The sequence below is a fragment of the Fundulus heteroclitus genome, chromosome 7 (genome assembly GCF_011125445.2).
Source record: "Fundulus heteroclitus isolate FHET01 chromosome 7, MU-UCD_Fhet_4.1, whole genome shotgun sequence".
Lineage (NCBI taxonomy): Eukaryota > Metazoa > Chordata > Actinopteri > Cyprinodontiformes > Fundulidae > Fundulus > Fundulus heteroclitus.
In genome coordinates, this window is record NC_046367.1 from 23,000,295 (window position 1) to 23,023,655 (window position 23,361).

Consider the following 23,361-nt stretch of genomic DNA (forward strand, 5'->3'; position numbering starts at 1 on the left):
AAAAAGTGAAATATTTTAAAAAGTGTAAAAGTTAACATAACCATGAGATATAGCAGGCATGCCGGGAACGAGCCGAACATCTTGATACCAAAATTGTTGAAATCGGTTGAAGTATGCAGGAGTAGTTAGACGCCGACGGAATAATAATAATAAAGAAAAACAGGAAAACAGTATGTGAGAATGCTGTATAGCATTCTCACTGATTAAATATTGCTTATTATCTGCCTCATTAAACATCACATGTGCTTGTAAACGGGTTTCGGTCCACCTAGGACAGACCCGGTCCAGGTGGTTCTCATTTTCACTTCCTTACTAACAGCAAACCAGACAAGAGAGCGCACAACGTGGGTCCGGGTCTGAATCGCTACCTTCACAACATAATCTTTGGAAAAAGTGTTGAAGTAGAAGGAGGTGTGCTCCTCCACGGTGGTGGAGAGCGTGGGATGGGGCGCCACCATCCCTCCTTTGATGTCCGTGCCTGAAGACAGAAACGCGGGGAGACAAACATCAGTGGGAGAATGAATTAAACTCCTCCTCCTGGCGAACGGCGACAAGTTCATTAGCGCAAGCCTGAGGACCTAGGAGCAAGGCGTAGAGGCGTCTGTTGAGGGACATGTCTCTCCTGAGCAGGGTGAGTAGAGCTGCAGACACCACTGTGATCATGTCCTCGGAGCTGAGGGCAACGCCCGGCTCCGCCGGGTCCTAAACCGATGACAGACAGAGGGTGGGGTTAGCGGAAGAGCGGTGTTTCCGAATGCACAATCAGCATTTTCATTGGAAAGGATCTGCACACGTGTGGAAATATTTGATGATTTTAAAGGATTCAAAAGAAAAAGGTTAGATTCGTGCTACTCTATGGAAAAACATGCAGCTGCAGGCCCTCAACACCAATCTGGGCCCCTTTTCACACAACGTTACTTTGAATTTGGTGCATGGCCCAAGTTCTGGCACAACAGCACACAATTAAACTTCTAATAAGCGTAGTTTATGTTTAAAGTTAAGGGGCTGGGGTAGTTGTCAATGTTATGACTAGGTTTAGGGTAAAATGTTTAGAAGCAAACCTTTTAAAAGGATTTGTGTCACAGAAAATAACAGAAAGCGCCCCTGGAAATGAAACGCACTTGATTAAATGATCATCGGAGAGGGTCACCACCTCCATAGAGACTTAAATGTATGTTACTACAACAACAAAAGCATTTAACCATCAAGATAAAAAAAAAACCAGAAACGATAGTAAACTTCCCTGGATACATTTTTTTTTTAATTCAAGCAACATTTAAGGGAAATTAATAAACAGCTTAAATTTCAAACCGGAACCTAAAATGTATTGTCATAATTTGTCTTTATTGTAATTCACTTTTTTTTAATTCACTTTTTTATTTTTTAGAATAGACCAGGAGATTGAGACAAAACATACCCACTCACCATCGATATTAAACCTTAGATCTGACTGACATTTCCAGGAAATAAGCCGGATGTAATGAGTCATACATACGTTTGTCTGCTTTGCTTAGATAGCTGGTTTATGTTAGGCATAAATCTGTGATTAGATAACTTCCTCGGCCTGCTTTGTAACGTAAGCAACTACATACCAGGCGATGCGTGTTCATACATGGATGCTAACCAAGGTCGTTGAAATAAATCTCATTTGCTTACATACTTGGGACAAATACATGCAGATAAACAAAAAACACTTTACGAGGGCAACCAGCAAATTTACCTACCAGACACGTGGCGAAGGGGAAAAAGTAGAGGAGGACTTCGAGCATGTTCCTCTGCACCAACACGTTTGAATCTTGCAGAGACAGACAGACGGATTTGATCTGGAGGCACACGGAGAAGCAGACGACTTCAAGCACGACTAGCCGGGAGGAGACGGTCAGTGTTTTGTTTCAAAGCGTCCATCATGGGGAGGGAGACAAACGCCAACACTCACCACCGCACGATGGCCGTAGCCCAACATGTGGGTCTGCTGAGTCAGCGGGGCCATGCGGTCGAAGTGCGTGACCACGAAGACCGAAGCGGGCAGCCGTACCATGGGGGTGACCAGCATGCTGCCCCACAGGGCGCCGTAGAAGACCTGCTGGCCCACCAACAGCGACAGCTTGACCAGCAGCGCGTCGGTCCTGAACAGAGTCAGAGGAGAGCTCGTCGAACACGGACAATAACGCCACTGAAAAGGAACATGTGCACTTCTGTGGGGTCTCCATAAATCAGCAGCTAATTAAAACAGCTTAGATGATGTGAAGCTTAGTTGGGCTTAAACCTTTTTACCCCCCTTTTATCCTTCTGCAACAGTACATGCACGACATACCCAAATACATCTGCGTAGTATGATTGAAATTAAACACAAGCTGAGCCAGCCAGCTTTCCGGAGGGAATCATTTCCATTTAGAACTGACATTCATAATGTCGTGTTTGTCATTAAATCATTTGTTTCATAAAGATGACTTTAGATCCTGATGACAGACACTAGTTTGTTGAGACTTCGTCCCTTGCTTACCAGCTAGCACTGCTGGCACCTGACCTTAATAGCAATCTACACAGATGGATGGGACTTGTACTCGGCCAAACCCCTGGATCCAACTTATAGTTCCCCGAACCACCGAATCAGCAGGTTCCCCCTTTTCTGCAGTCGTCTGACACTGTCCTTTCCCCCATGAGGCTAATTTGACCAGGGACCACAGGGTTAACGTGGCTGCTCTGTGATATCTATGGAGAAGCATTTCTGGCTCTACTGGCTTCACCAAGAAGTCTGGGGCCAGGTCCGGGGTTAGTCTCTGCTTAACGGAAAGACAGACTGGATCCTCGGTTGCAGGAACATGGATGCTGCTCCGGTCTGTTTTACTGCAGAAATATCCGAGTCGAAGGACGACGCTCTCAATTTGCCAGCTAATCTGCATTACATCTCGTTTAAACCCGTCCAACTAGGGCAGACCCAGGGCCACATGACGGACTGTCCTCATGCGCATCCCTTCTGGTCTAGAAACACTTCAAGCTTCACACGACATAAACTGGAGAAAGCTGCTAGAGCGTTTCTCTCCTAGACGTTACATATCCAGCTTGACCTCAGATAAGCAAGAGACGACGGATCGATAGGCTCACGGACAGAGGGTCCCATAATTTAAATGGTGTTTTGAACATCCCGAGTCTACATTACATGACAGCATGGCTGGGCAACGTATCGAGAAATTCAAATATCGACATTTTTGTAAAACTGATGAGATTTTATTGTTTATATTGGTCTATGCTGAGTTGGAGTTGTACTTTTATGTATTACAGTAAGTTATTTTTCAGCTGTTTGTCTTATTTATCTACAGTAGATTGTTAAAAAAATATGCCTGTGATAAAGCATTGATGCAGAGATGCCTTTTCAATTACTTTATGAAAAGACGTATAGCGATAGATATCAAATATCGGCATTCAGCCTAAAAATATCGACATATTATTTTTGGTCCATATCGCCCAGGCCTACGAGATTTGAAAATGTGTCAGCTCCATTTCTTATTTTCAGGGGGTGGGGGGTGTTTTATGTACCTGTCGTAAACCTCCAGTCCTTCTTCCAGACCTGGGAGGAGTCCAGTTATGAAGGCCTGCAGACTGGGGAGCAAAGCCCTCTGCAGCGGCAGATAGTAACGCTCGTACAGCGTCAGCAGCACAGGCTTCACTGCCATGGCTGCGTGGCCCAACAGTGGGAACAAGCCAGAGCTGCAAAACAAAAGACAAAACTGCATCCATTAGCTTATATGGACATTAGTTAGAACAAGGTCTCCGTTCTCGGTGCTGCAGGAAACCATTTCATCCGGCTCCCTCACCTGTAGATAAACAGGTCCTTGGCCAGCCATTTTGTGCCGATGATTTTAAAGATGACCTCGTACGTCTCCAGAGCCTTGAGGTGCACTCCGCTGGGCAGAGCCGGGTGCAGGCACTGAGCCAGGCGCTTCCCTATGATCAGCCTCTTGGGCAAGAGCGAGTAGCGCAGGTTGCTTTGTAGGGCCTGGAAATAAAACAATTTCAAAACGGAGTAAAGATTTGACCAAAAACCTCACATAAGGAGTCACAACGAGTTTTAGAGGAAACATAAACAAAACACATTTTCAACACAATGAGATTGAACGTCTCCCTCCCGCTCAGTGTCCACATTCAGGAGTGATTTTTAATCTTGAACACACAGGGACACTCCAAAGTCAACATTTGGCATGTAGGGGGGGAAAAAAAAACTAGGGTGCTTTTAGAATAAGATAAGAAGACTTATGAAGAACAGAAAGAGGAAGTGTCAATAAGTCAGCAAAACCTCACCCACCACCGCAGAGTACTGAAACCGATCTGAACAAAAATAGGAACCTATGAGCTAACGCAACACAACCGGTGCGTTAAAAAAGGCAGAGCCGCGTCTCCGGGGCCCTTCATACTGCACCTTATTGAGCTTTCCCAGGGAGGAGATGAGGTCCGCCCACTCACTGGACGACTCGAAGTTTCGCAGCGCCTTCTCGATGACCGCCGCGTAGTTCCGGTACCGGTAGTCATTCTGCAGCTCGGCCTCCTCGGGATCCATGTCGCACCGGCTCGATCACACCATGTCCTCGGACCGCGTCTGCGGGGGAGCGCAGGAGTCAGACCTGCTGGGTAGCTCTGCGCCTGCCAGGCTTGTTTATTACAAATAAAATTAGCCCATTAGCTCCGAGGCAGAGGACACAAACGCGCTCATTCATGGCTGGTTGAGAGGACGGCCGGCTGACCTGTCAGTCCGTCTGAAGACGAGGGAATCCTAACATAAACTGAGAGGACATGCGTGCCAGGCCAGAGAAAAACAAGCTGCGGGGCAAAACGATACTCAGCAGACAAGTCCGCATTCTTCTCCCGATTCTGAAGGAAAACCCTTGAATCTGCAGCGGACGACCTCGGCAAGCCTACAGGCTGCACGGCCACAACAAAAAGCACCGAGTCGTGACAAGAAGCTCTTTGACGACGGGCAGAAGCCTCCGGCGACTGCGTCTCTGTGGGCGGATCAGTGTGAGTTACTGCATCCACGTTAAAGGGGGGGTGTGTCTGATTAGGGGTGGGGCTCAGGGAGGGAGGATTAAAGGCATGCGGACATCTGGAGTCTGAGGGCTTTACGGTTTGATAAGACGAACAGCACATGCTCGGGATAAAGCGCCGAGTGAGCGAGTCCCAATCAATGAAAAACAAAACCGATCAATACGGCGATATTTCTGTGTAAAGAAAGAAAAAACATCAGTTTCTGCGTTAGACTTGGGGTTTGCTTTGCTGCTGGTCAAAACTTCCCGTCTGCCTCAGGACTTTTGGCACCGCCCTCAGGTTGTTAAATATCTATAACCGGCTCATAGTCTACCGTTAAGGAAAACGTAGTTATGCGACTCGATTAAATGCCGTCTATTAGCAGGATGTCACTTATAGTAATTAGCTTTCTCCCAGTTCTTGGAATCGGGGTAAAGAGGAGTTTTAAGACATAAACGTTTGAAAGCTGAACAAAGCTTTCAAGCTTTCTCTGGCTGCATGGCGCATACAAGGACAAAACATCGCCCCACCCCCACCTGTTGCTAAGCACTACTAGTAAGTTGGTTGGAGAAAAAAAAAACACTTTTCCCGTGCTTACAATAATAATAATAAAAAAATCAGCTGTTTAAAATGTTACCTGATTATGGTAGAAGATTCATGGTTTGAAAACTGTAAAGCAGAAGGCTGCAGGCTAGCTACTCAAGTAGATAGCCTAACTATTTAGCCAGCTAATACTGCTTGTTAGACTCCCGACGTTACGTTTTAAAGGGTAGAACAAATTAAAAGTCATAACATTCTGCACAACAAGCTGTTGTTCTATATTTTTGCTTTGGTCTATGTGTTGAAAATAAAAAATCCGATAAATGTTAATAATGATAAATGATAATAGGTCAGCTGTAATTCTGACATAATCAACTGCTTCTGTCGAAAAGGAGAGATTAGATCTTAAATTATTGTGTCAGTATCATGAAATCATGACACTGTGGTATTTTTACTTATTGTTTCCTGAGAACGTTATGTCAGCCAATGCCTAAATAGGGATCTTAATCTGCCATATTTCTTAAGAGTCCATTCCCTCAAACAAAGATCAGAACCGCAATTAAAATAAATCAGGCGTAATAACAAAATAATGTACAATTACATTAAATTATGCGGGAGATTTGAGAGCATTTTCGCGATTAGTTGTGTCCACATTTAACTACCAAGAGATGTAAACTGGTACGCAATTTTGACGTGCTTAATTAGAAAGCACTTTAACAGGTAAGAAACGGAAGCAGGTAGGGAGGAGATGAGGAAACGAAGGGGTGAACGCAGCAGCCATTTTTACCTTCATAACCTGAACACAAGCTTCCACGAGCAGAACAGAAATAAAAAAAAACTAAAAGAAAGATTGTACATACTCACTTCCTGATCATTTCTTTGTTTGTTTTTGGTTCAAAACAGAAGGTAGTGTAATTGTTCAAAAAATAATGCGACACTCAAAGTCTTGGAGGAATCGCTGCTTAATTTAATGATCCGTTCTGTTTACGTTGAGAAACGTTGCCCCACGTGGAAGTGAGACTTCGACACGCGTCATCAGCATAGCTGTCCTCGATAGACAAACACACACAGGAGCACTATGTTGACGTTTCCATTACATTTGAAGGCCCTTTATCTGTTATTGCTAAGTAAAACAGATAATGCCACAGATCAAGCGTCGCTTCCTACTGACACACATTCGCAATCTGGTATTCGAGCACCCCGTGTTCCCATATGTTCCTCAGGCTGTTTCTGACACGCAAACGTTCTTGACGTAAGCGCAGAGACGAGAATGGTCCCTTAGTTACCTCCTCGCGGCTCCGACAGCCACGATTCTCAGTCTCGTTCTTCAGCTGCACAGAAAGCGAGAGGGATACATCCAGAACATGCCTATTAGCAGGACACAGCTTGATAAGCAAATTGTGCTAGGCCAGGCGGAACAAGATGTGCCTTCTCACTTCCTTCGCTGGATGTATCAGCAAAACAGCATGCGTGAGGAATGGAAACCGGTCACCTCAAGAGGGAATTGGACAAATATTAACATTCAAGCCCAGGGTATTTTTCTGTTGTTTTTTACAGATATTAAATGTATTCAGCCCTCTCTACTCCGATACCCCCCAATAACATCCGGTGCAATCCGCTGCCGCCTAATTAGTCCTACTGTGCTTGTAACTGATTCTCAGTGTAAGTGCAGCTGTTCTGCGAAGGCCTCAGAGAACAAACAGCATCATGAAGACGGAGGGACAAACTTATTGCTGATTCAAAGCAATGTTTAGGCAATCAGGCCAAGCGTTGGACACCTCATGGAGCACTGTTCAATCCCTCATCTGAAAATGGATCCACTATGGCACAACTGCAAACCTATCAAGGCTCAGCTCAGCTGTCCACCTAAAACTGCATGGAGAGCATCATTCAGAGAACTAGCCAGCAGGAAAGGGTAGCTTTGGAGGAACCGCAGTTATCCAAGGTTCAGGTGGGAGAACCCACTGAAACGATGAAGCATGACAGATTCCACAAAGCGCAGATTAATTGGCAAAGGGAACGCCATTATTAATAGAACGCCAGAGGAAATCCCCACTTGCATACAGCCAAAGCTAACGTGGGAAAAACGGAAAACGTAGAAAACGGAATACTGGTAAGATGATACTAAAATAGTACTTTCTGTCATAGATCCAGAAAACTACCTTAACATCCCACCATCCAAATGGGGAGAAAATGGTGGTGGCAGGGTCTTGCTTTGAGGACGGAGCACAATACAGGTCAATTCTAAAATAATAATAATAATAATAATAATAAAGTTAGAAGACTGGAAATTGGGATTGAGGTTAAATCCAGCAGGAGAACAAGCCAAACGTACAACCAGGCGTTAAAGAATTCCCCTCTATTAAAATGGCCTAGTCAAAGTCCAGACAGAAAGTCAAGAAGAAGAGCATTTATGAGCAGGAAGATTAAAGCCTGATTGTGTTCGAGCTATCCCGCAGTGAATGGGACATCTTCAGCCTCCAGACGTGCAAAGCTGGAACAGATATAACACAGAAAAAAAAAGGACAGCTGTATCTGTAGCAAAAAGGTGCACTGTAACGTTGAGAGTGGGGTGGCTACGCAAGAATGAATGCACACTACAATTTTCTGACTTATTATAACGTTGACTTTCCCTACCTCTTCACAATTATGCACTACTTTGTTTTGATCTGTGGGGGGTAAAAAATAAAAAATAACAGAAATGTGACTATTAAAGCAAGGTCCTGTCCCACGCAGCAGAGAGGCACCGGACTGTGTGCTTTGAGGGTGGACACCGAGCAGCTGTGTCACCTGACTGACACCACCACCACCACAGCAGGCAGGCTTTAAAGTGCTGGCAGCTGCAGCAGGAGGAGCGGCCAAATAACAGCTGGCCAGTGGCTGTACTGTAGCATCAATGAAGGATGCTATTATGTAACTCTGCACAAGCACAGACCAAAAGACAGGGGAGAGATTAGCAGTCAAATGCACCGTCCATACAGCTATCTCATGCTAGATTAAGGTGCATAAGGCAAGCAATATAAGCATATAATATAAGCCAGCTTCCAATCAGAAATGGTAAGGTTTCCTGCTACAACAACGCACTGTTTATGCCGTCAGCGTCGTAAACACGCAGCAGCAGCTATCAGGTGCATCATGACTCACCGACGACAGAAACAAGCGCAGAGGAGCTTCAGAGCAGGAGCGGAAGCGTCGCGTCTGACCGGACCATCGTCCAGGGTAGCCCGGCTCTAACGGGACCGCTGTCTGCGGGGGGGAGGTGGACCGTCCGCGGAGAGGAAGCTGGTGGGTGCTCGGTGGTCACAGCGGGGCGCCGATCCTGCGACTGCTCAGCTGATCCTGAACCGACCGCGGCCCGCGCGGCTCACTCCAACGCGCCGACAGCAGGGGGTGGTGCAAGCATTTTATTACCAATAACGTTACTATTTTTGTGTAATTGCCCCTATATATAAGACGTTAACATTTTGAGAGCATAAGCGTGTAGAAATAAGTCCAATATGATTTACTGTTGGCATGAAAGGGGAAAGAATAAATGGGTAATAATAAACCTGCCACCCCTCCGGCTTTGGTATGTTCCAGGATGTGCCATGTTGACAAACCTCTCACCTTACCGTCAGAAATTTCACCATAATATTTCACACAGTTTAGCTGCAACAAATTATTAACGCCTCACAGCTATAATAACCTAGAGTAGAGTTTTCTTCAGTACATGCAAGCCTTTCATTTTACATAACAATAACAATACATTTAGAAGTAGAGAAACGTTGTGACTGTTCAAGCATTGTTATTTTTTTCAGTCTATACACATTTATTTGAATTGTTCAGAGCCGGTCCAAAGTTGGTTGGGGCCCTAAACAGAATTTGATGAGGTGGGGGAGGGGTGATCATTTACATTTGTTGTTTGAATTGAATGTAGATTTCAGTTTATATTACAATTTAAAAAAGTAGTTATGTTTTTATCCGAGTTTTAACACTGTTATATTGATGCTAGAGTCTATGCTCCTATTTTTTTTTATGTCTTCTCCTCATCATCAAAAGCAGTTGTGTTTCCTCAGTCCTGCAGGCTCTATATGTGTTTTCCAGAGGTGGGTATTACCTATGTTTACATATTTCTTGAAAATATACTTTTATAAGTTGCTTTACAAACCCATATGTTTTACTTCTACTTGAATAATAATATTTTAAAGTATCACTACACTTCAGTACATTCTCTCAAAACCCTACACAGCTCTAGTTAAAGAATATTTCCAAATAAGTATTTTTCTGATTTTGTTATTTACTGATGTTTATTTTTACTAGTTTTCTATTTTTCTTCTTTTGAAATAACATAATTTGTAATCAACTATAGTTTTGTCTGTTTGCATCATTTTCACAGATTAAATAAGATCAAACAATTTTTCCAAATAATTTTTATTGCTACATGTTTGGATAACTACTTTTTACTTCTAAATTACCAGAGGTTGGTAGTAACTAGTTACATTAAATTTACTAATTCATTAATTTACTTAAATTTAGTAACCTTTGGAAAAAACTTACATTTAGGAGTAGTTTTACTGGACTGTACCTTTTACTTTAGCTTTATTATTAAGAAGTATTGCTACTGTAAAGAACTGCAGATTAGAGAACCCTGTATTCAAGCCAGACACAGAGTTGTGCTTCAAAGGCTTATTTTAAAAATAAAACAAATAAACAAAACCAGACATGGGGAGAAAAATGTGGAGCAGGTTGCTCACAGCAGGAGATAAAAGGCAGGAGAAGGCAGACAAGAACAAAAGGGGCTGGGCAGAAATCGAGGCCAGAGCAGTCCAAGGTCATGTCCAGAATAAGAGACCCCCCCCCCCCCCCCCCCCCCCAATAAAAAAAGAAAAAAAGAAAAGGCAGAGTCTCTGGTGACACAGATGCTGCTAAACATGAATGGAGCTGGAAAGAAATACAAGGACATAAGTAAAGATTTATGCAAGAATTAATTAAAGGCAAAAAGTAAAGAAATGCAGTAACAAGGAAAAACATCTAACAAATCTAAAATATGAATGGTACCTCATGGTAAACCCCCAACGGCAAAACTAATAACTGACATATAGAACATAAGTGACAATAAAAACATGACTCTAAATCAAAACCATGACCAGACACCTCCAGATCATGATAGCTATTGTTACTTGAGTAAAATTTTGGCTACTCTGTCCACCGTCCGTGACTAACTTCAAGTACCAATTTGTTTTACCCAGAAATGCTTGAGAGATGCACAACTACAGTTTATGTTAAACGGAGAGTTTTTGTTTTAATGTTATTTTCCAATCTACTGAGATTATTGAGCCATTTGGAGGTCAAGTGAACATATAGTAAACAGTTGATATTGTCAATGAAAGTACTTTGCATTGCTCTAACACACTGTATGTACATTAACTGTGGTAAGTATATCTTTTTATGTTGAAAAAAAAACACTACAAAGTGTTTCCCTTGTTACTACGCAATTGCGTATTTGTTTTTATTTTAATCTTTAAAATACCAGAATCATGTCTAAATAAGACAGACTTCAGCAGACGGGCAGTGGCCAGATTATTGAAAGCCTTGAAACAGTAGATGTCCAGCGTTTGTCCCTGCTTTATTTCAAGTTTTGACCACAACCGCGTTTCCATGGATCTTCCTGCCTTGCCGAGCTACCTTCAGTTTTACGGACACGACCTGGACTGTTCTCATGACTAAGATCCGCGTCAAGCCCCGAGGATCCGTCTATACTTGCCCGTGCATGACCCACGCCTGTCTAACAGAACTGAGTCCATCCTCCGCCAACCTGCCCATCATCTGCTGCTGGGAGCAACCTGTTCTTCACCACCAGGCCCATCAGCATCCTACAGCCGAGGTCTTCCGAAGTCTTTGTGCTTCCTTTATTAATAAACCTTTCAGAGCGCAACACCATGTCTGGTTGAATATCGGGTTTTCTCTGTCAAGTTCATTACATTAAGTGGATTTGTAGAAAGGTTGACCTTAAAAGCAGCTTGCCTTTCTAAAATATTAACATCACATAACTTCAGTCAGAAAAAAAGTTTGAATATGACAACTTAAATATTAAGGATTACAATTTTTGTATTTTTTTGGACAAGTAGTCCACATGTTTCTCTCCTGTGATAAAATATACAAAAATTTAAGCCAACTTCTGTAACAGTTTCACTCCTGTTTGTCTTTCCCTGATGGATTGATGGCTCTGATCTGCTGCTTTGCTTGCTAAAGCTTTAGGACGGCTCTGGCTAAGTTTGACAAAGTGCTACATCTTGTAATAAATAATCAATGAATGTAAAATCGTAGATACTTCACTGCACTGACTAGCTTCCTGGTATATAATGACTCTTCTCATCAGTAATGTGCATATTAATTATTGAAAAATATGAATGCTGTTGACTGCAGTATTCGATTGAATTGCTTTGTTAATTTGTGATTTTACAAAAAGTTGGATATGTCAACCTGCAAATGAAGCTAAAGCGAGTAAGCAAAATTTTTTCTAAAAATTTAAGATGGTAAATTTGTGTCATATATAAGCAGCTGGGAAATAATAACCTATTCTGGTAATTATAAATGAATTACCGTACTTGTAAAATAGTACCAAGTAATGGTAAATGTATATAACAGTTATGCATGATGGGGCTAACTGTTAAAACTGTGTTACATACAAGCAGCTAGAAACAAAAAAGTTATATTATTCCAGTAATGATGAATTAATCACCCCTAGCTTTATCTCATCAAACAATCATTGAGGTAATATATTTTAGCACCATAGCTGCATTACACTAAATACATTTAGTTTGAATAAAGTAACAGAAGTAAGCTGTATATGGGACCTGGCTCCTTCCTGGAGATCAGGTGAGAGGATGTGTAGTCAGGGAAGTTTGGATTAGAGCTACAGCTTCAGTGTATAAAAAGTCAGCTGAGGTGGTTCAAGGCGTGGCTGCCTCCTGGATGTTTTCCTTTGGAGGTTTTATAGGAACTAACACCTGAAGAAGGTCCTCCAGAAATGTACGGGAATACATTTGGAGGAGCTAAAGAGTGATACGGGGATTTTAAATAAGAGAAAGTGAATTAATTGGATGAAATCTTCTTATTCCTAGTCCTTCTTTAAATTATATCAGACTCAGAGCTTTGAATTAGTGATTAATTCTCAGTTTTAACAAGAATGATTGGTCAGATTTTTCCAGATCCAAATCTAATGATCTCACATTAAAGTTGTCCAAATTGTTTTTGTTACTTAACCAAACAATCACCCAAACATATGTTGAAAAACGCAAGATTTCAGTTAATTTATTAGAGAATGAGTTGGACTCATTGCGTCCTGAATAGAGAAAGAAAACAAACAAGGGTGAAAACTCAGACCACAGGTATGCATCATTACTGTTTTGTTACATGCTACGGAAAACCTGCCAGGTGTATACCACGTGTTTCTCACAGCCTCTTGTAATTTGCTATTTTAAATAAACGTGAGTCTCTTTAAAGTCCTTCTGGTTTTTGATTGTGAATCACAAATAAGCAAAGTGCCTTGCAGTTTTTATACAGGTAACCATTTTGTTTTACCTTATTATTTCTCCTCTAAACCATATATGCATGTATCAACTACCAAGCTTCTCTAATAAAATCCAAATGGAAAAAAACTCTTTGCAGTCTGATCTGATTTATTCTTAATGCACATTTAGGACATAAATATGAACAACTGCTAACAAATTCCAGTCTCACTACATCTGCCATGCTTGGAGCTCATGCCACAGATGCATCACAGGATGTTTATTCCTCCTGCATAGCTGTGTTTTCTGCTGCAGCATGACACAACTCCCTTTTATTCATTATAATAAAAGATAGTGAGTATGATGCATTACATCTCATATAGTAAGGCTTGATGGAAACGTATCTGCATTCAATAGAGTGACATACCCTTTTGCAGAAAAAATGTGTGTGTGCAGGTTTGTGCCTGTAGGTGGAGCCCCTGCAGTTCTGAACATTTTATGTGCTTTATTTCATTGAAAGTGCCAGGGCTAAAAAATATGAGGGTGGTCAGTTATTTAAAAATGCAGAATTAAGAAAAAAAGACAGAATTAGAGATGTAATCATCCAAGAAAATAAAACAATGGAAGTACTAAACAATTTTTTGGGATACCTGTTTCAAAACCCCCTGATACCAATGAGCTAACGCCACCTTTTCCAGACAAAAGCAGATTTAAACACCTTGAGACAGAATAATTTCTCCTCTCAAGGATTTTTTTGTCAAGCTTTATCTTCAAATGTATTATTAGAAAATTAGAAAGCACTTTTACACTTAAGAAGCCCACCAAACGTTGAATGAGGACATTAATCCTTGTCTGCACAAGACAAATATTTATTTATCACCACAAGAATCCCAGCTTCAGTTCATCTTTGCAGTTTTCGAACATAAAAAACAGGGCATCTCCATATTTAGCCAAAGAAAACTTGACGTCATTCCTTTCTGCCATGGATCCAAAATCTGCTGACCTTCTGTCCGACATGACAAATATCATCTGCTTATAGCTAAAGTTCAAGCAGCATTACATAGATTCCCATTTCTCCTCTGTTATTAAAAGACCCTTAAAAGTTCTTCACATGAAAAACGTTTTTTTTTTTATCGTTCTTGTCTTTTATGTTATTATGCAGAGAGTAAATCAAATTTAAGGAGAATAAAATATGAACATATGACTCGATTTTCATGATAGATATTTCAAAGTTCACCTTAAACTTTAATGTTTCAATTATAATATTTATATTATTTTACGGTTAATAAAACAGTTGTAGCATAAATAGAGCATTGCAAAGTAATGCCAATCTGAAAAAAGATTTGGAAATCAGCTAAGCATTTTCTTTTAACAGTAACTAAAATCCTGCCTGGTTTTCATTTTCTCTCTTTTTTTTTTCTTTCTTTTTTTTTTTCTTTTTTTTTTTTTACTGAATTTGCTTTTTTTGTTACCTTGTTACCTTTGGGTCCCTTTATACTCTTTATGGTTTGAAACACATTTTCGATACATATATCAAAAATATTTCCACCAACTCAGTTTGAGTATTTATGAATGGACGGTATGTCTAAAATTAGAAAAGCTGCAGATTGAGCGAGAAAACCCATACTACAGGTTCAGATGTTATTCATGCAGGCACAGAGTATCTGAAGCGGGAAGCTGTGCACAATCTACAGCCAGCGTAGGCCCAAGTTTTTCCTCTAAACTGAAAACTGGAACAAAGTTTGCAGCAAATATACACGTCTAGCAAGAACTCCTTAAACTTTAACACCCTTTTCTTTTGAATTTCAGGGCCGACCAGCTGTACGCTGTGCAATCCCTTTTTTTTTTTTTCTTTTTGGCATGATGCACAAACAACATGGTTTTGTTGGGAGGGGCAGATGTCCATGAGCGTCTCGTCGAATAGGCGGGCTCGGCAGAGATATGCCAGCGATAAATCTGCTAGGATTCCAAAAATGTTCTTATCTGAGTCGTATCAGAACTCAAAACACATGTTGCTGGTTTGATTGCTGCAGCTAGTCTGTTAGCCACGTGCCAAGTTGTTGGCAAATACGACTTAAAGCTGCCATAGAAATATGCATTAGATGATGCAATTTGTGAGCTCTAGTTATTTTGACTGACATGGTCTTTTCACTGCATAAAAAGTATTTACTCCCTCACAGATGGAATCTGTTTTTTGTGGCAAACTTAAATGTTTCTGATCATTAAATACATTTTAATATTGAAGATGAAATCAGTAATTATTCAGTTGAAAAAAGCTTCCAACCGCTGCTTGTGCTACCCTTGGTGGCAACAACGGTGGTTAAGTGTTTGTGAAACCTGCCGGTGAGTATCAGTCATCACTGTGGAGGAATTTGGTCCACTCTTCATCTCAGAATAGTTTCAATAACATTTTTTGAGCTTGAAAGGCCCTGTTTAAGGTCATAGCACAGCATTTCAGTCTCATTTATGCCAGAGTTTGACTAGAATGTATTTATGATCTAATTTTTTGTGCTCTTGAGAAGTGGACTTGGTAATGTTCATTAGATCATTACCATCCTGCATAACTCTAGTGGAGCATAAGTTCACAAACTGATGGCCAGATAGTCTCCGTCGTGTTTCTCTGCATCAATAGCTGCAAGTCATCCGGGTCATGAAAGAGCACAGCAGCCCCAGAGCATGACGCTGCTGCCTCTGTGTTTGACTGCAGGTAGGATATTCGTTGGTAACGGGACACACACTTTCCAAAAAGTTCTACTTTTGTCTCGTTACTCCACAGAATATTTTCCAAAACCTAAAATATTCAAGATCTTTTTCGGGAAAAGCACTGCAAAAACGGATCTAAAAATAAGTAAAATGTTCTTAAAATTAGTGTATTCATCCTTGATTTGAGCAGGTAAATAAGATTATCTGCCAATGGAATGAGTATTTTGACCCCTAAAATAAGATAATTAGACATTCTGCACTTGAAATAAGATGATTGAGATGAATTGTTCCTATTTTAAGTGAAAAATTCTTATTCCATTGGCAAATCATCTTATTTACCTGCTCAAATCAAGGGCAAATACACAGATTTTAAGAACATTTTACTTATTTCTAGTTCCGTTTTTGCAGTGAGGAAGACTGGAATTAGATTTATTTTGGTGTTTTTTTGCCCTTGAACTCTCTTATGATTGCCCAGACTCTTTCTAACTGTTGAATCATGAACACTGACTGAGGTGACTGAGCTCTGCGGGGCTTTAGATGCTGTTCCAGGTGTGTTTGTGGCCTCCTGGATGAGTTTTTGTGTTTTTGGAGTGATTTTGTTAGGCAGGCCTCTTTCAGGAAGCTTCACAGCTTGTTCAGGTTTTCTCTGTTAGAAATGACTGTCACTGTGGTTCACTGGAAACCCAAAGCCCTAGAAATTACTTTTTAGAACTTTGCAGACAGACAGATTTCAATTACTTTGTCACGTTTTCTTGGACTTCTTTAGCCTGTTTCATGTTGTCAGGCAGGTTCTATTTAGCCGATATATTGATTGTATTGTATTCAAGCTAGCGAAATGGAGCTCAAATTTCAAACAAAGAAGGTTAATTTGTTAATAGAAAAAAGGAGGTCCAAGGCACTCTTCTTCAAAAATATAAAAAGCCTATATAAATAAGTAAATTTACCTATATAAAGTAAATATAGGCTTTTTATATTTTTGAAGAAGAGTGCCTCAGAGCTCCTTTTTTCTATTTTCTACTGGATTCCCGAACCCAAAGAGCACCTTCAAATTTCTAATTGGAACTTCCTGAGCACTCTGGACTTTTTTGCCTTTTTTGTCTTTTTAAGGTTAATTTGTTATTTTATGATTTAACAACAGAAAATGTAACTTTTTCATTTGAGGACAACTTGGTTTGGATGGCTTTTATTCCTTGAAAATAAACCCGTGATTTAAAAACACCTTTTTGCATGTAATCGGATCATATTTTTATTTTTATATTTTTCACTTCACTTTACAGCTAGCCTAAATAAGGGTCAATAATGTTTATGCCTGGGACCTCATGATGCTTTGAGATGCAATTGAATAACTATACTCGTGTGTGTTTACAGTACACACAAGGAGTACTCTTGTCCTTCTAATAAACCACAACAAAATACAACAGGAAGGAGTCAGTGGAAACAATAGGTTTATTGTTATACGAGCAGTTTTCTTCCTTTGTGTCTGAGCTGGTGATGGAAGCACATCAGAATCGTCTGAACAGACCTTCTGCTGAAACATGGCAGCACAATCGGTCTCCTTTTCTCTTTTCATCTGGTTGCTGTGTTTTTTTTTTTTGTGTGGCTTACGTGACATAAACTGCAATGATGCTTGAGGGTGCTGTGCAGTGTCAACCAGATTTAGATGATAACTTCTTCTTTGTTTTGACAGTGATTCCAAGAGTCTCTCCAGCAGCATGACGAATATCGTATTTTAAAGATTATGACATCCAGATGCCGTCAGCAACGCAACAATGTCATCCAAAAAAAATTTAGACAAACTCTTCAAATCAAAACGAAAATAAAGAAATTAGCTTTAGAAAAGGATGTAAACAGTAAACTGTCGCATACAACCAGTTCACATAAACTCAACACTGGCGTGAATTTCACATTAATTAAATTATTTTGTTGAATCCTCTCAACGTACAACTTTGAAGCCTTTTAAAAACAAGAATTTGTGCACAATGTTGCATTTATTGTGCCGTTTATCTAGTTCACACCATATCAAAATTATATCCAGCATGTGTATAAAACATGCTTTAACAAGTTTTCTGAGAAACCATACACTTCTTGTGCCCATCTATAGGCTTCTGACATAATTCTGCCTGGATAACGTACCATTGGAAGGTAAAGTCCAAATGGTTTTCTGTCAATGATTTAGCTTTTTGGTGTATCCATATTTCAGGGGATTGAGGTAAGGGGCTGTTCCTTTAACTTAGTGTCTGCTCACTTAATTATCCAATTCAAAGCCATCAATAATGTTTGAAATCAAAGACCTGTTGGAACAACCAACCATCAACAAGAAGAATTTGGTGCTACATTTTTTTTTAAACCATTGTGAAACAAACCCTCAGTATGACGCTGCTACCAGTATGCGTTGCAGCCTCACCATGAGTCATTCTCCAGGTGGCCAGATCTATGTCTCTCCAACAGGCATGCAGTTTGTCCACGTAAAGGACTACAAATTGCAAACTTCTATTGGTGCTTGAAGATGTCCATTTTCGAGCAGGGGTTTTGGCTGTTTTCCTATTAGGTCCCCACCCTTCCAGTCCATGTTGATGCAAAAGCAGCTTTACTGTGGCCAGTGACACTGCTGTCTCACCAGTATCCGGTTTTTGATGCACGTTATCTTCGGAGAGTTCTGGGTTTTACCTGAACCCGTGAACCAGTTTTGTTTCGTCTTGGGGTGGCAGTTTGCGCCACATTGTCAAAACCTGAATGCAGATGGATGCTCCATCAGAAAAAATATGTTTTTCGCTAATACTAGTAACAATCTTTGATGACATATTTCACAGAAGACAGCAATATTTTAGCATGTACACCCCTAGGGCTGGGTGATATAGGAAAAAAAAGCACATCGATAAAACAGAAATCATATTGATCGATATTGATAATTATCAACAAATTCAAAACGTACATTTTAAGTGCAGCCGTGGCCATTTTATGCTGTTGCTTAGCGACCTATTTTTAGATACAGAACACACAAACGCTGAATTCAAACTCTACCCTTTATTCACCCAATTTTTTACCAAAACTGCAAGCTTTTAAAAAAATAAAAAAGAACACTTGCTCTCTGAACTCTTTGAAGGGGGCGGAGCTTGGTGACAGATCGCTCCTGCATCTGCGTTTGTGATTGGTTGAGAGGATGTAATGACTGTAATTTTAACCTACATGGCTAGACTGCAAAAGGAATTAAAAATGTTATTGTATTGAACATATTATTGATTCTTTTTTTTTCTATCATCGATATACGTCTATGAATCAATATATAAATTGTTATTGAATTATCATCCTGCCCTATGCACCCCTCAATATTTCAAGCTTTCTCTACAAAAACCTTTAAGATTGATAGTGTTTAGAAATGTGACAATCTTTTTTTAATTTCTCTAAATTACTTTTTACTAAATACTGTCCTTTAACTAAATCTAAATCATTGTTCAGATCAGAAATCTAGAATCTTAAAGATGATCTCTCCTGGTCATATAATGAAAGCAAATAAATGCATAATAGAAGCTGGAAAACTGGAGTAACAATTTAGACTGTCAACATCTTTGGCAGCATGTTTCAGAGGTTCAGAGACTGACAAGTATCTTTGACACTGTTTATTCTATCAGGTGCAGCTTTTAATCCGGATTCATGCGCATGCTGTACTCCTTGTCAACAAGCAGCCGGTCCTTTAAATTTACCCCACAGGACCGGTTTAAAAAGAAGTTGTCCGGCTGGTCTTCAACTATGATGCACTTCCTACATAAGCATTGCTATCTGCTGTGACTCCATCCGTATGACTGCAGGCTAAAAGTTATAAAACCACTCCGAGTTTTCTGCAAATGACAAGGATGCTTTTAGTGGAAAACTGTCAATCTATAACAACTAAGCCACTGGACAGTTCTTGTTTTTGTGCGTGAGTGGATATGCTGCTAAGTGCAATGAGCCTTTCTTTCTTGTGCTTGACTTTCTTGTAAAAACATTGCACTCATGTGACCAGGACTCAAAACTTTCCATTAACTCTACACCTCAAACAAAACACACGCTTCCTTTTGATACTTGCACACTCTATATAATCTGCTTCTAATAGAAATAATTAAACTTTTGGAATATGCTCACCAGGCCTTTTAGTTTAATACCAAATGAATGAACGACTCAATCAGCTTGTGGTAGGGATTATAATATATCTGAACATCCATCTGCATTACTGTGATTAATTTTTGCCAAAAATAAAATAATGCCATGTGTGCGCAAGCCTTCTGAAGGCTCATTAAAACAAATTAATTTGTTTTGTTAAAGTCATAGATTGGTTTTGTATTGGATCCAAACACAGGCAAGTGTCAGCCAAGATAATCTTGAGTGTGGCTAAATAAAAATATAAAGAGGGACTTACAACAATCCTGCTGTAGGAGACAAGACAAACAACAACAGAAAATATAAAATAAAATAAAAGCACCTTTGGGTGGCAGCAGAGGGATTAAGAAATAATTGCAACGAACCGGGAGAATAAATAATGAGAGGAAGTTATTACTGGGACATGGTCTTAGACTCATGGGCTAGAAAATATACACCCAAAGTCAGGCTTGCACATATAAAACCTGCAACAAAAGGCAGCGTCAAACCGGGTTTTTCCCTATCATGAGTCTCTTTCACCCCCTGCCCCCCTCCCTCCCATAGGATTAATCACTAACTGGAAAATGTGTGACATTTACTGTAATCACGCAGACTAGCACAACAATAATCTTGCAACATGAGACACAAAGTATAATACACAGAGGTTTAACCACTCCCTATAATTTCCGTTTACTGTTTTCATAATCGCTTTCTTGTCATTTGTTTTTTTTTCCAGGACAATCGTCAAACGCTAAACCTTTGGAGCTTTATCTCAACCAAATAACCGCTGTCCGGTAAAACAACACCTCACTTTCCTCAGCAGCACCGTGTCTACTGTGCGTCACATCTGGCAGCTCAAGACGCACAACCAGGAGCTGCTGGTCATCTTCTGCCACGTCTGTCCTGTGTTCTTCCATCGCTGCGTGCTTTGGCTTGTCCATAGAACAAGGCAGGTTCCGACTGCAATGAACAATCAGTTCTGCAGAGCAGATTCTTGGAGCTGACCTCCCCTCCATCTAGGTCTTGTGCAGGTTAGGGTCAGGGAAAAAGGCAGCTAACATTTATGCAGACCCACACCCTGCACACAAACTGTACCCCTTAGTTCAGCACTACAGATCGCCAACTAAGCATTACAGTGGTATGTATACCATGTATCTACACATTGTGAAGCGCTGCGACCAAAGTTACATTCTTTGATCGTTTTCTCATTACTACCTTTTTTTCCTGGCTACTTTCTCTTCCCTCTCGCTGGGCAAAGTGTATGGATGGTCCTCTATTTCAATCGAAAACAGCAAATAGGAATGATCTACGGTCGTCATTGCTTGTTTTCTGCTCCTCCTCCACCGACATCATGTCTTCATATAGAAGACAGATAGGGAAAAAGCGTGCGGCTGACAAGTCTGTCCCCTTACGGCTACTGAAATCAGAAATGGCGACGCAACACGGAGTCTCCAAATGGGTGCTGTGACACCTATGTATTTGCAAACAACTAATTCTAAGCTATGAGAACGCTTATCATTTTTGATGCGATGTTATTAGACTTTGACGGAATATGTATTTATGAAAGCAACACCTTGATTTTTTCTAATTAAAAGTGAAATTTGTTACACGGCGAAGAAACCAGTGATTTAGATGTATATATATATATATATAGATATATATATATATATATATATATATCTATATATATATATATATATATATTGTAGCAGATAACTGGAATCCATTTTCATATCCCACCATGACTTATTTACAAAATCTTATATGGATAAAGCCACAAATACGCTGCAAAAACGAAACCTAAAATAAGTAAAATGTTCTTAAAATGAGTGTGTTTGTCCTTGATTTGAGCAGGTAAATAACATGACTTGCCAATGGAATAAGATTTTTGGCAACTTAAAATAGGAACAATTCATCTCTATCATCTTAGTTCAAGTGCAGGATGTCTAATTATCTTATTTTAGGGGGGTCAAAATACTCATTCCATTGGCAGATAATCTTATTTACCTGCTCAAATCAAGGACAAATACACTAACTTTAGAGAACATTTTACTTATTGTTAGATCCGTTTTTGCAGTGTAAACACCATTTTCTACACAGCTTAGTTTATTTATACTGCAAAGTAGGTCAAAAGAGACTTAATAGTTAGAGCTTAAAAAATTAAGTCAGTCCACAATAGAATGAAATCCACAGTGAAATAAGCCTAAGGCTTTACGGGTAGTTTACGTCAACAGAAAACACAATGAATGAAGTAATGAATGAATGAATGAATGAATGAATGAAAGAATCCACTTCCTGCTCATGTCACAGCATGCTTCTGTTTCTCCTCCTCCCGCCCCTTACAGACAGAGCTTAACAAATAACCAACGGCCTCTGTCGCACAAGGCATGCTGGGGGATGAAGTTTCACGCAAAATGGAAATTTACTAAGATAGCTGTCCAGAGGAGTGAGTGGAAATTTACCCTGTCCCCTCCCCTTCCCCCCCTCAGTGATATTCAGAGCCATGTCTGCCTTTGCAGACTCTTTAAGTGAAAGTCAACTGTTATTTTATTTATCTGTTGAGACCAAAGCAGATAATATTATCACACACAAACAATTAGTACCAGTGTTTTCTTATGGTTGCATCATGATTTGCATGTAACGTTCTGTTTTATAATGAGAGTTAGAATGAATTGTAGTTGTAGCAGCTGTGGGGTAGGCCAAGGAGGCCAACAAGGAAGCCCTTAAGGTAGATTTTTTTTGCGCAGTTTTGCAGTTTCATTGACAGTCTTCCTGACATGCACTTTAAAAGACACATACGCAGCAAAAAATACCTTGATGGCATTAAAAATAATAGAGACAATAGCAGTGAATAATGCAGAAAGAATATTTTACACCATGACACGTGCACACAATAAATAACAGGAACATCTTGTTTGGGGGATGTTACCTATTCAGCTTGGTTCACCCAAGAACCAGAATACAAAATCCAACGCTTTTTAATCGTCAACTTGGAAAGCACAGTTTTTTTTCTTTTTTGCAGAACCTACTCTAACTCACTGTGCTAATTATAAATTATGACTGAAGGCAGGATGTGAGTGGCATTTGTTTTTTTTTTATGATTACAGCTATTTCCTTCAGATTACAAGCCTGGTAATACAAGGATGGCAGCTAGCACAGTACAAGAGAAACCTTAAAATAAAACAAAAAATAATATTTTCTGATTGGTAAGGGCAGGATTAATGTTACAGGCCAAACACAACTGTTTAACATGTCAAACTGAGACTTCTGTTAAACAACTCACCTATTAATTAAACATGCACCAATTGTGTGATTCTGGGTTTTTCCAGGTTACAAACACCAGCTCCAAATCTGATTAGGTGTCAGACTTCAGCGGCAGAAAGCAGCAGACGTTTCTGGTAATTTCTCTAACTCAAAGCAGCTCAGAGATAGGCCTATTATTACGGTGTTATTCCAGGATAAGCAGCCACCTTTGTGTCTAAGTGAGTGGCTGTCT

General features: G+C 40.1%; 1 protein-coding gene across 6 annotated transcripts in view; it reads right to left on the reverse strand.

Annotated features, from left to right (window-relative positions):
- The window catches only part of dop1b (DOP1 leucine zipper like protein B), a 50,554-nt gene that overhangs the window by 23,242 nt on the left and 3,951 nt on the right, over positions 1-23,361 (reverse strand). For 2 of the 6 annotated variants that reach the window (XM_036139205.1, XM_036139200.1), the window contains exons 1-8: positions 8,704-8,892; positions 4,418-4,594; positions 3,816-3,997; positions 3,538-3,708; positions 1,937-2,126; positions 1,725-1,823; positions 579-702; positions 369-478 (exon numbers count right to left, since the gene is read on the reverse strand). In XM_036139205.1, coding sequence (XP_035995098.1) covers positions 369-478; positions 579-702; positions 1,725-1,823; positions 1,937-2,126; positions 3,538-3,708; positions 3,816-3,997; positions 4,418-4,555 — 1,014 coding nt within the window. In that variant the 5' untranslated portion in view covers positions 4,556-4,594; positions 8,704-8,892. Of the gene's footprint in view, positions 1-368; positions 479-578; positions 703-1,724; positions 1,824-1,936; positions 2,127-3,537; positions 3,709-3,815; positions 3,998-4,417; positions 4,647-8,703; positions 8,893-23,361 lie in introns of those variants that run through there. The other 4 variants (XM_036139203.1, XM_036139204.1, XM_036139202.1 and 1 more) reach the window with 3 other exon arrangements.